We start from the raw sequence: 12,703 nt of genomic DNA on the forward strand, positions 1-12,703 counted from the left end.
TGACAACACCAAAGATGGTATTGTTCCGAGCCATTTGTCCCATTGGCACAAGCTACGTGAGTGAATTCCTTGAGGGAGAGTAATTACTGTATCCGAAGCCGGGGAAATTATCCTTGGGGTGTACTCCTCTCTCCTGGGAATAGTTCCTCTCACAATTATGTTCTTTGCTAGGAATCTATTATATGATCTAGTTTTTCCTCCAAAGACATCATTAATCATACGGTGAAAATGTAACTACAATTGAAAATACAAGATGTTTTGTTAAAATGCCATATTCAATGCTTAGTAATCATCAAGCTCAAAAATTTTAAAGAATCAGTGCCTGGCATCTCCTTCTTAAAAATACCGCTACTGTTTCCCGCATGGCCTTTCTTGTAAGAATTGTAAAGCTCTTCTTCTTTAAAATAATTATGTAGGACTTCATAAAGTTATTCTGGTCACAATGCCCAACTTTGCTATGGCATTCTATGTTGAGTTTGTATCGCAGCACCATGTTTTGGGTGAAATCACATGAGAAAAAATCTTTCCTGGAAACAACTGGAGTGGTCCAGTGTCTTTGTAATGGGAAGGAAATTGGACTGTGATTCAGAACAGCTGGGTCCCAGCCTGGCTCTGCCTTTGAGCGAATCAGCTCTGTGCCTGAGCTCCTGTTTCCTTTGCCCTACTGTGAAGCTTGGGACCAGACACTTTCTTTCTTTTTTTTTTTTTTTTTTAAACGGAGTCTTACTCTGTCCCCCAGGCTGGAGTGCAATGGCATGATCCTGGCTCACTGCAATCTCCACCTCCTGGGTTCAAGCAATTCCCTTGCCTCAGCCACCTGAGTAGCTGGGATTACAGGTGCCTGCCACCACGCCTGGCTAATTTTTTTGTATTTTTACTAGAGACAGGGTTTCACCATGTGGCCAGTCTGGTCTCGAACTCCTGACCTTGTGGTCCACCCGCCTAGGCCTCCCAAAGTGCTGGGATTACAGGCGTGAGCCACCGCACCCGGTCGGAACCAGGTGCTTTCAAAACTCCTTCACTTCTTATCTTCGGAGACATCTCCCCAGCAATGCCAGGACATCCAGCCTCAGCGTGATCGTTACAATTCGCTCAATGCATCAAACTGAATTTTTAAAAGGTGAAAACAATGGACTTGATACAGAGAGCAAAATGAATACACTGAGAGCAGTCAGAGAAGTAGCCCCTGACCCAGCGTCACACTTGGGGTCGCATAGAGATGATGCCAAATACAAACTCCGCCACTGTGAGAAGAAAGAAATGCAGAGCAAGGCTGGGCTCTGACTTCTCGGCCTAACCTAAGCATGGCTGGGACTGAGACCACCACCAGCAATCAGAGGGACAAAAACAGGAGAGGGAGGAACCCATCGATGGGAGGAGCAAAAGAAGCCAACTTGGAGGACCAACAGGCACAGAGGCCGACCAGGAGGGTGGCGACCCGTGTGGGTGAGGTCCAGTGGGATGCGGCTCCTCCTGCAGCCCCACACAAGATCCACGTTTAATGCGCACTGTTATTGATTGTCCTGGCTTTTAGTTGCGGAAATATGGTACCCAAGTTGGAGCCAACTGGATGCAGCACCCAGGAGCAGGCTGGTGTTGGGAGAACAGTGGGCACAGAGAGGGCTTCTGCAGCTAGCACCCTTTGGCAGGAAAAACTCTTAAGCAATGACAATCAAACCACCAACAGCAGGAAACCCTATGGGCACCAGAGCCTCCAGGAAGAGCTCTGCTTCCTTTCTGGCTGCATGGACCCTGGCACCCCATAAGGCCCTGTGCTAGGCAAGGCGTGGCCACCGTGTCGGAGTGCACAGAGCTGGAAATTGCTGCCCTCATCCCAGGCCTGCCCCTCTCAAGCCCAGGAGCAGGGCAAGTCCCTTAACCACCTTTGCCTCAGTTTCCTTTCTATTCTGTGTGCTGGAGTGATAAGCCATCTAGACTCTGAATTGCAGGCACCAGGAACAAAGGAAAGGATGGGGCACGCAGGGGAGGAGGAGCAGGGAGAGGGAAGACAGACACAGGTGCTGCTGTGGCTGGGGAGGGCAGTGGGCAGGAAGCCAGACAGCAAAACTACCCTTGGACCCCCCCGAAAGAAACCAGCAGCCGGAACACACCAGACACATCCTGTCTGTCAACCCCTCTGGCTCCACCCATTTCTGACTCATGGGGAGGTCCCTCGGGAGCCCATTTTGGGTTCTTCCCCTGCCTGAGCCCACAAGGTTACTGTAGGGCAAGTCTCTATCTGGTGGCCACCCCACCCAGGCTGCGCTTCTAAGAATGGACAGTTGGGGCTCCTCCCTCACTAAGAGCCATTACCAACTGGCTAACTGTGATGATTCATGTGATCAGTTTAAACACTTCGAGAATACAGGGGTGACGAGTCACATACTGGGTGATGTGGTTTGGCTCTGTGTCCCCACCCAAATCTCATCTTGAATTGTAATCCCCACGTGTCAAGGGAGGGACTGGGTGAGAGGTGATTGGATCATGGGGGCGGTTTCCCCCATGCTGTTCTCATGATAGTGAGGGAGTTCTCATAGGATCTAATGATCTAAATGCATGTGGGTTCTTTTGCTCTCTCTCTCTCTCGCGCGCTCTCTCTCTCTCTCTCATGCCACCATGTAAGACATGCCTTGCTTCCCCTTCACCTTCTACCATGATTGTAAGTTTCCTGAGCCCTCCCCAGCCATGCAGAACTGTGGGTCAATTAAACCTCCTTTCTTTAAAAATGACCCAGTCTCAGGTAGTTCTCTATAGCAGTGTGAAAACGGACAAACACACGGGGTAGGGGAGCGATACTCTTCACTTGCAAATACTGGCTACAGCTGTGTGCCAGGCTTATGCCAAGACATTTCAATCCCAGATGCCATCAGGTTTCAGATGTCTACATTTCTGCATTACAGCCCATCTTCACTTTACAAGACACCGTTTCCAGCATTTTCTACCATCAGGACAACACTTCCAAGGCTACACATAACAGTCGGACAGGAATCACTCTATGCTGCTCACTGCTTTGCCACAATTTGTCTATATGGACAAATGAGGCCAAAACATGACATGGTGTCCTGGTTTCCTGATACATTTTTCTATAAAATCTTTCTTTAAGTTGAGAAGGAGAAGGCTAGAACCCTATGTTGAAATTTCAACAGGATCAAAGGAGTGGGCCCACATCTGAGCCTGCCACAGAGCTGCTTTCTTAACAGAACAGGCTGGCATGCTCTGAAAATGCAAGTATCGCATCATAATGCTATACCGTTGTCTGTTGAGAAGGTACTGAATCTGTTTCTGGTTGTGCAAACATAGACATACAGTTACCCAGCCACCAATTGGGCTTGCAGGTCCCAGGGACCAGTCTGTCAAAGCTCTAAAATTGTGACTGCAATGAAGACAGGACTGCCAGTGCCAAGGGTCTCAAAGACTTAGCTTCAAGAGGGTAGAAAAACAAAAAGAAGATAATAAGGAAAAGAAGAAAGACAACTAAAAATTTAAACTGTGAGTCTTGGTTGGTCTTCTTCAAAATGAAAGAAAGGCTGAATCCAGTTTTAAGTTCAAAGTCCTAAAATATTAGAATATTCCAGGGGTACCTGAGTCATTTGTATTATTCCAAAGTCCTCCCAGATTTTCAAGTTGCTTTCCATGATTCGGTAGAAACTAGGGACCACGGCTTCTTGATTAAGTCTGACACCTCCTCTGCCTGTCAGCTCCCCCAACCCCCCTGTCTGATCCACTTAGGAGCAGACAATGGGTGCATGGAGCAGAAGGAGATAAAGGATAAATTCCACAAGAAGAAACAGATCAGGCTGGAAAAAAACACACCAACCCAGGGTGGCATTAACTCCACAGACTCTGAAACTCTAGAGCCAGGAAAGATTGCTGAGAAAACTCAAACTACCACTCATCCATTCCCTGTAACATGCAACAAGCTGGTGGCAAACTCCTGCATTGTGTGGCGTTCCAGACACCTCCGGAGCTGAGCTCTATCCTCTCTGTTTTTTCTATTTTTAATTATACTGCTCATTTCAACAGTTTAGTTTTCTTTCTAGCCCACCACGACCACCCACAAAAGAATCCTTTCAAGATGGCTCTCTGGAGAGGTCAGTCTAGGTCGCTGGCCACTTTTTAACATTTCACGCTTGGGAGGGGGCACCTGTCTCCCATTTTGCTCTGGGCGGTTGAAAAACCGTTTCATCTTGAAAGATGGACATGAACAGCATCCACAAAAGAGGACTCTCTGAGCATGTGCCAGAAACAAGCACACTTTGACACCCATCAATCTTTGTGAAATTCTCCATAACGACATCGCAGAATTTCAGAGCAACCACGAACTTTGAGATCACCAAATCCAACCTGTTCATTTTATAGGTGAGGAAAATTCAGGCAGAACGCAATAGAATAAATTGACCACCACAGTGACAGCGTCGGGAAGAGAAGCTCAGCTTCCCGACTTCCAGACCCCAGCTTTGCTCAAACAACCTGTTGCCTCCTTCAGAGGCTCCTCCCAGCTTGATACACAAAACAGCCGCCCTCCCTACCTTTCTTCCTCCACCAAGGTCCTTCAGGAACCGAGTAGGAAAGGTCCCTGAATTCAATGTTCACAGCTGCCCTCCGAGGCAAGGAGGAGAAGCGCTGGGCTTCCGTGAGGTTGTTATCTACTTTTTTCAGATGCCCATTCAGCAGGTCCGTCTCAGCGGTCTCCATGCTGCTGAACACCACCTCATCCACCGAGACACACACCGACTTGGGCTCCGTCATCTCTGCAGAGTAACTGCTGGCATTCTAGAAAAACCAGAGGAAGCAACAAGACCTGTTATAAGCTGCATCAAGAGAAAGAACATGAAGAGATTCACCATGAGGCTCAGGGTCATTGATTATTAATAGCAACACTTTTTCCACTGCAGGAGCGCCTTTGGCCCCAGGAGAAACGTGCCTACCTACAGGAATTTGTCATCTCTGTCATATTTTCTTCTATTAAAAAATGCTTAAGGTAAAGTGTTACGCTGATCTACAAGTCTTACTTTGGAATCATAAAATCTAATCATAAAACTATACTCAATGAATCATCCATTGCCTCAAAGAAGAAAACACTGGCCACCATAAGCAATGATCTGTTTACAGTCCCCTCATTTTAAAAACCTCCATAAAGACACACCAGGCGCCTAAGACATAAATAACCGAGAAAGTTTTACTTACACTGAGCTGTTTTGTGCCTCTCTCGTGTAATCTCATAAAAATGTCTCAGGAGAAATGACATCACCTGAGCTGCTGAGTTTTGTGGGGACTGGCCTTTGTATTTTGCATTTAAAATGTCCAAGTCACTTACAACTCTACTCTCTTGCTACCTCTTCATAATAGCGCTGAAAAGTCGGAATGGTTAGTATTTTTTAATCTGTTAGACAAACAAGGAAACGGAGATGTAGACAATGTAAGGACCGTGTTCCAGGTCCCACAATCAAGTGAGTAGCAGAAGTTATCCCAGAATTTGAGTCATAAAAAAATATATAGGTATTCATTTCATTGCATCATGAGAGTACCTAATCATTTGTAGCTACCATTGGCTTTTAAAGCTTCCTCTGGGAGTCAAAGGAAGTATCACCGATTGCCAAGAACCCAGAAGTATCCATGCAAAGAAAGGAATATCCTTTTTTAATGGCCTGGCAACCGTGAACAAATCAATAAGCTTCAGGTACCTTCAAAACACAGAGGAACCCTGGGGGAGCAAATTGCTGTGCTTTTTCTTGCTGTCTTCCAAATCGAGAGAGAACATCTCACAGTGCCAAAGCACACACACACACCCCTCCCGGGCATCTTCTACCTCTGAAGTCCTTCACAAAATCAAAACTTAGCTCCTGGGCTGTAATACTGTGTGGCTAAAACTAAAGGTGCTGAGTGAAACTCTGACAAAGCTGAGCTTGGTCTGCTGGTCCTGGGCGTGTGGGATGTCTTGGATGCCGGCGTAAGTGGGTTCCCGCATCCCCAAGCAGAGCTGGGAGGGTGTATGTGTGTCTGACAAGGGATCCGCACTCCTCAGGGGTCTGGTGTGATGATAAGATGCAGACCCCGAGGGAGCGACCCCGAAGCCTCCTCCCAGCTGGTCCTGATGCCCCTGTGGCAGGGTCTCTTGGAGGAGCTGCTGCACCATGCCCCTCAGCCTGCCTTCTGGGCTCCTATGCTGCTGCCCCAGGTGTTTAGAGCTCACTTTGATTCCAAAAGGGCCCCGAAAGCCCCAGATCTGGGCCTTGGAGGGGGCATGTCGACAAAGCTGTGGAGAAAGACAAAGGGCTCTAGGCCTGGTTCCCCGTGTCCATTTCCATCCCCACCTTGCCACACAAGTAAAGACAGAACGTGCTGGGTTCTGCCCAGTCCTGCTGGCAGACGTGGGCTCTGCCCCGCGACCCCCGATGGCTGTGTGTGCAGTTGAGGGTAAGGCCTAGGGGGCTCAAGCAACTCCTCTCCCATGGTGGGCCCCCTCCACCTCCAACCAGGAGGCCAGCGCCACACACCACCTGCTCCCTCTCCCCAGGCACCCACTGCAGGTATGGAGCCCCTGCAGAAGCCCAGGGACAGGTGCTTCTTTCTTGTGGCTGAAGCCCACACTGATACAGGGTGAATGGCCGCCACACCAGCCATCTACATTATCATGAGGGCCTGACTTTCTCTGCTAGACTCGCTGCCTGCTCACCCACTCACTCTCTCACTCCCTCATTCACTGGACACACTGAGCACCAGATAAAGCCCTAGGGTCAGCAATCAGACAGACAGACATGGCCCCTGACCTGGCAAGCTCAAGTTCAAGATCTGGCCCAGGCAAGAAAACAGGCAAGTAATTACAATAGGGTCAAGGCAAGAGCCAGGCGGAAAGCATAAGTGCCTCCGCATTGTTGAGAAGCTCAGCTGTGCTTCTGGATGCCTTGGTTATTTTCCTCTGGGCAGTCGCCTTGAGGACTCTTGGTCAGTGCATTTTCCCCATGTGTGCCTATGATCTGCTTCTTTCATTTTGAGGAAGACCAACTAATTACAACAGGTCAAGGCAAGAGCCAGACAGAGAACATAATATGGGTAACTCAAAAGGGATATCTAACGCAACGCAGACCCTGAGATGGGGAGACGCAGGACAAAGTCTTTCTGCAGAAATAGAATCTTAGCTGAATTTAGCAAGGTGGGATGGAGGGGTGCTGGCTCCTGGTGGCCTCTGCTAGGGAATAGCGTAGACAAAGTCCCACCAGCACAAGACAGTGAAGCGTCCAGAGACCTGTAAGAAATGCAGGGGCTGGAACGTAGATTTGGGCTGGTAGGGTGGGGGCAGGAGAGCAGGGGGCTTTAGAATAAGATGAGATTAGAGGGGTAAACAAGGTGCCCATGGGGAAGGGCTTGCCAACTTGGTTGAGGGTTTTGCATTTTATCTAGAGATCTTTGGGGAGCCCTGAGGGAATAACAGGACCAGAACTGCGGAAGAGTCTCCTGCTGTGAGCCAGGTGGGGTGACGGTGGCCTGGATCCGCTGATGGCGGTGGGGCTGAAGGCAAGGGGACAGGCCAGGAGGATAAAACTGGGTGACTAAACTGATTTTGGAATAAGAAAGAGAGAAGCCAGAATCAAGTACTTGCAATGTAAAGTATTAAATAATAATGACTCGTGCATGCTAGGTAAGTGATTATAAACAATAGTGTTTATTGATCCAGCAATTACCATGTGCCTATTAAACTCTAGCTTATATAGTTTATGCCTCTTATTACCTCCACAACTCTAACAGGGACAGGGGCCCTGGGAGCTGGGATGACCATCTCTAGTTCGGAGGAAGTATTGGAAGTGCAGAGACACTGTCTGACTTGCTTAAGACCCTGTGATTAGGGCGTGGCCAGGCTGGGGCCCTACTCTGGGAGGCGTCCAAGTCTGAGACCACAAGCCTCTGTAATGGCCCTTGACTGTTGCTTAGCCATCCACGGGTGAGTTGTAGGTGTTTTGGCATCTTTCAGCCCTTGTCCGTTATAGGAAAACCCACACTGGGGAAATCATGCAGCCCCACCCCCAAATAAACCAACAGCAAAGCAATGCATACAGTGGACCACCTTCCCCCCATGGCATCTAACAGCCTCACCCAATTAATAAAATCTTGAAAACTGTGTGATGCGAGGCAGTGGCCTGTCAGTCTGAAATAGACCAGCTCTCTGGAAACATCCTCCGATGAGAGCTGCCGGCAATGTAGGTTACAGCGCATTTCTCCTCAGCCTCCCGAGCTCATTAAAATTAAAACAAATGCATCTTCTCTCTTCATTTTTTCCTTTCACTCTTCTGTTTCCCTATCCTACTGAAGCATCGTCTTTGACCTTCCCCCACCCCCGCACCGGGCCACATATGATTTGTGCCGCACAATACATTGTAAGTCATAGTAAGTTCATTCATAGATGTGGAATGCCAAAGAGACCCTGTTAGGATTGTTCCTGGCTGCTGTTCATGGGAAATTTTCCTGGGCACTGAGCAGAGTGGCCCGTGATTACAGTTTGAACCCGGGGCAGATAGAGATGCCTATTTAGCTGGGGAGCGTCTTTAGCAGTCAGTAAGCCACCCACAGGCCATGGTGAGCCGCATTCACTCCATTTCCACCAGGAACACAGAGACAGAAACTTTTTCTCCCAGCATTAGGAGGAAGTCGGGAAACAGGAAGAGGAGCCGGTCAGCAGGACAGTTAGCATGCAGCTGTCTGTCTTCTCTCTTTGGTTCACTGCTGCCAGCCTTGGTACCCACCTAAGCATCCCAAGCATGTAAGAGGAAAAGGTGCTGACCAAGAGTCCTCAAGGCGACTGCCCAGAAGAAAACACCCAAGGCTTCATACCCTTAACTGAACCAGAGACCAGATCACGCTTGAGGGGGTCACTCGCAATCCCAGAACAGCTCCAAATACCACCCTCCCACTAGAAACATTTGCCACCCCTTGCCTGCCCACTGAACTCAGGGACTCCAGCATGTTCCCCCGAGTGCCTGGCTCACCCCTAGGCACCTCCCTTTCACTCACAGCTCAGAGGATCCACACCAGGATGGACCCCAGAGCAGGGAGGTGAAGGAAAAGCAAAGTGTAAGATCCCAGGTATCTCTGAAGGGCTCTTTGTTCATGACTTGGCCAGAATTTATTTTCTTTTTAATTTATTTTTCTTTTAACCCTACAGCCCCCAGAATTCCCAGGTGATCTTTCATTCAAGGACTAGCTGGGGCCTAACTCTGCTTAGCTTCTACCATCAGGCTAGTGCTTTTAGGGTGGGACAGCTGTGCATGAATAGAAATGTTTAAACTTTTTTTAAAGTACCAAGTTTTCAGGGAGGAAAATAATTTTCAAAACAAAATAATGTTCTCCAAAACAATGAGTCCAACGGTGACTGTCTCCACGTGATAACAAAAGAGTTGAGCTCTGGAGGCTGTATCAAATATAATATAACATTTTTTAAAAAATCTTGGTATTAAAAATCTGTACCTTAAAACATCGGATTCATTATTTTTCTACATGTCCATTATAGGAAAACCCACACCAAGTCATCTTTGCAGCCCCAAAAGGAATTCAGGAGTTACCTAGCATCTAATATAAGATCGATCACTTTCTCTACCTGCAACTAACATCAATAATCTCCTTCATTTTCCATGGTCAACCCCATTTAGGAATCATAATAGATGAATAAGTGCAAAAGGCAGAATTTCCAAGTGTTGCCCAAAGATTCAACCAGAGAAAAAGCAAGTGTCACCGGGAGGGAAACGGCTTTTCCGTTTTGTTCACTGCCTCTTCTACGTAGAAGCCACGCAGGGAAGACAGGGCAGCCCAGAGAGGGGAGTCAGACTGCGGGTCTCCCGCCCGGGCTCTCCCCTCCTCCACCCACCGCCTGGCCGTGTCTGCGGCCCCATTCTATCGTTTACACAAAATCATTATATAATGAGCTGGCGAGGCTCCGTATGTTCTACAGTAACCTGTTTGGAATCATAGGATGCAGTTGTCACAGCGGAGCATGCGCAGAAACCTGGCTACTTTTTTTTTCCTCTTGAGCTGAAGGCAAGAGGTAACTGTCGGTCAAATCCTGCTCAGCCCTGCTGACTTCAAATACAGGATGCTAAAAATGAAATACAGGGGAGGGGCGGGGTGAGTCCCGGAGCGTGCCATGCACTGTGGGCTTACAGCCTCGGGGAAGTAATATCAGGGTAGTAACTACACAGATACACGGCGTGGAATACGGAAGACTTTCCATTTGTACTTTAGCTACCTATACGCTGTAAGTGTGCTGGGCGTAGACATGAAGGGCCCTAGGATAAGGTGAGGTGGGTGGCTGGGGGCCTGATGATTGGCTCGTTGTTTGTTCCTCATGCCAGAAAACCGGAAAGGGATATTCCTGACCACCCCGGGAACAGCACTTACAGTAACTGTCCAGCAGTGAACTCGCCGACACCCCCATCCCTCTCCGGAGCTGGGGGGAAGTGAGATGCGCGTCCCTGTCACCACCGCGTCTCTCTCTCCGGCGCGTGCAGAAAGGCGGCCCGCAAGAATCCGGGCTTGCCCCTCGCGGGTCTCCCCGGGCCTTAGCCGCCCCCTCCCCGAGTGGGTCCGGGAGAGGCTGTCCCCGGGAGTGCAGTCGCAGGCTCCAGCTATCTGGGGGCAGCTCCCTCTTTGGTTCCCCCAGACCTTTCCTAGCGTTCCTGGGGATGGCGCGAGAAGTCCCCGGTCCCCAAGCCCACAGCCACGCGCTCGGGGCTCCCCCTCTTCAAGCCCCTCTTCCCTCCGGCCCAAGCTGCGGCCCTTCCCCAGTCCCTAGTGCACTCCGGGTCCCAAGCGACCCCCGCCCCCCGCCCGGAGGCCATCAGGTCAAGGCCATCGGTCCACTTGTAGGGCTGCTCGCTGCCCCCGCCCCACTCCCGGCCCCTCCGCCTTGTCAGTGCTCTCGGCCGGTACAAGGGGCATCCCGAGGCTCCAGGTGGCCCAGGCGGAGGGGCGGGGATAGCGATTGGAGCCGGGCGCCTCTGTAGGATGCCCTGGGTCAGCGCCCAGAGGACGCGCTCCAGGGAGGGGTGTCAGGTCGAGTGTGCGAGTCTTTGTGTGTTTCCTGCTCTCCTTGAAAACAAAACCGATCCCGGCGGGCGAAGGATGCGCTCACTCACCATGGCGGTGCCGACCGAGAAAGCGGCCATCAGACAGGCCATGCCCCGGGGGCGGCGGCGGCGGCGGGGACGAGGCTTGAGCTGCGGGGCCGAGGTTGCGCTGGCTCCCTGCTCGGCCGCTGCGCGGGGTGCGGGCTGCGCTCGGGCTCCGGCTGGGATCCGGCTCCGGCTCTGGCTCCAGCGCGCCCGGCCCCGCCCCGCGCGCGCGATTGGCTGGCACCGAGGGGGCGGGCAGGCCGGCAGGTGCGCGTGCTCTTGTTTTGCTCCTGCGGGGTGCGGCGGACCAGGCCCCCTGAAGCGCAGGTTCCGGGAGCCGCCCGAGCAGAGGCCTCGCAGGCGCCATGGGACCCCCCTGCCACCCCGGAAACCCCGGGTCCCGAACTCGCGGGGGCTGGGCCTGCACTGCTCGAGTGAGGCTGCCGGGACACCCGACAGACCCTGGGATTCCCAGGCTAGGAAATCCACTGCCTCCAAGCCTCAAGCGGCTGCGTGATGGGGCCAGAGAGGGAGCGTCCAGAGCGGGAGGGTGAGGGCAAGTGGGCTTCTTTCTTCCTGCTGCTTCTTCCCCTACCCTCACCCCCGCGGTGTTGGGCAGCTCTCTGCCAGTTAGAAGCTTGAGGACTAAAGAAAAGATGACCACTCCAACACCCCCAACAGCACTGGTATGGGGTGACCCCTGGCAGTGAGGCAGGGTGTGCACTAACACATGTGACATTGCCCTGCGTCAGCCACGGTGCTAAGTGCTGGGTTACAAAGGGATGCTGAGTGAAGATGGCCAGGCCTCTGCCCACTGCTCACCCCCAAAGAAAAAGAAGGCTCATTTTCTGCAGACAGAGGTGTTTCCAGAGCTGGGTTCAGAACCTGGCCATAGCCGTGTTCATGGAACTGTATAAGGAATGACACCAGGGCACCCTCCCATGTGGCCCCAGGCTGGAATATCAGATGGTCCAGCATCTCTAAAGCCCTTATTATATGTAAGTGGGGCCATTACCTGGTAGCCATGGTGACAAGGTATTCTTTACTCCCAGTCTCAGGCCCTAATGCTTTTGTTCAGTTGTTTGCATGTTGGGACGAAAAACAGGAATGCATTTCTTTTCATTTCCAGCACACCTGGGTCCCCCCCTCCCAACCACACCTCAGATGAGCCAGGTCTCTCTTTCTCCTCACCTAGAAAGGAGGCACAGCTTTTTATGCCAGGCAGGTAGGTGGACTTCACACCCACAGGTCAGATGACCGTAACCAAATTCTGTCCCTCAAATCGGAGGAGAATAAGGAGACGCGGTTATGAGTTTAAGGGGAGGCCCTGCCTTTGTCTGATTGGTGTTTTCTCAAGAATGGATCCGCGGAGCACAGTGGCTCAAGCCTGCAATCCCAGCACTTTGGGAGGCTGAGGCAGGTGAATTACGAAGTCAGGATATCGAGACCATCCTGGCTAACACGGTGAAACCCGTCTCTACTAAAAATACAAAAAACTAGCCGAGCGTGGTGGCGGGCGCCTGTAGTCCCAGCTGCTCAGGACGTTTAGGCAGGAGAATGGCGTGCACGCGGGAGGCGGAGCTTGCAGTGAGTAGAGAGGGTGC

General features: G+C 51.1%; 1 protein-coding gene across 2 annotated transcripts in view; it reads right to left on the reverse strand.

Annotated features, from left to right (window-relative positions):
- Window positions 1-11,293, reverse strand: part of ABCG1 (ATP binding cassette subfamily G member 1) — an 81,959-nt gene extending 70,666 nt beyond the window's left edge. For both annotated transcript variants that reach the window (XM_023192047.1, XM_023192056.2), the window contains exons 1-2: window positions 11,124-11,293; window positions 4,530-4,773 (exon numbers count right to left, since the gene is read on the reverse strand). In XM_023192047.1, coding sequence (XP_023047815.1) covers window positions 4,530-4,773; window positions 11,124-11,165 — 286 coding nt within the window. In that variant the 5' untranslated portion in view covers window positions 11,166-11,293. The remainder of the gene's footprint in view (window positions 1-4,529; window positions 4,774-11,123) is intronic.
- Between the last annotated feature and the right edge of the window lie 1,410 nt (window positions 11,294-12,703).

The sequence above is a fragment of the Piliocolobus tephrosceles genome, chromosome 19, assembly GCF_002776525.5.
Source record: "Piliocolobus tephrosceles isolate RC106 chromosome 19, ASM277652v3, whole genome shotgun sequence".
Classification (NCBI taxonomy): Eukaryota; Metazoa; Chordata; class Mammalia; order Primates; family Cercopithecidae; genus Piliocolobus; species Piliocolobus tephrosceles.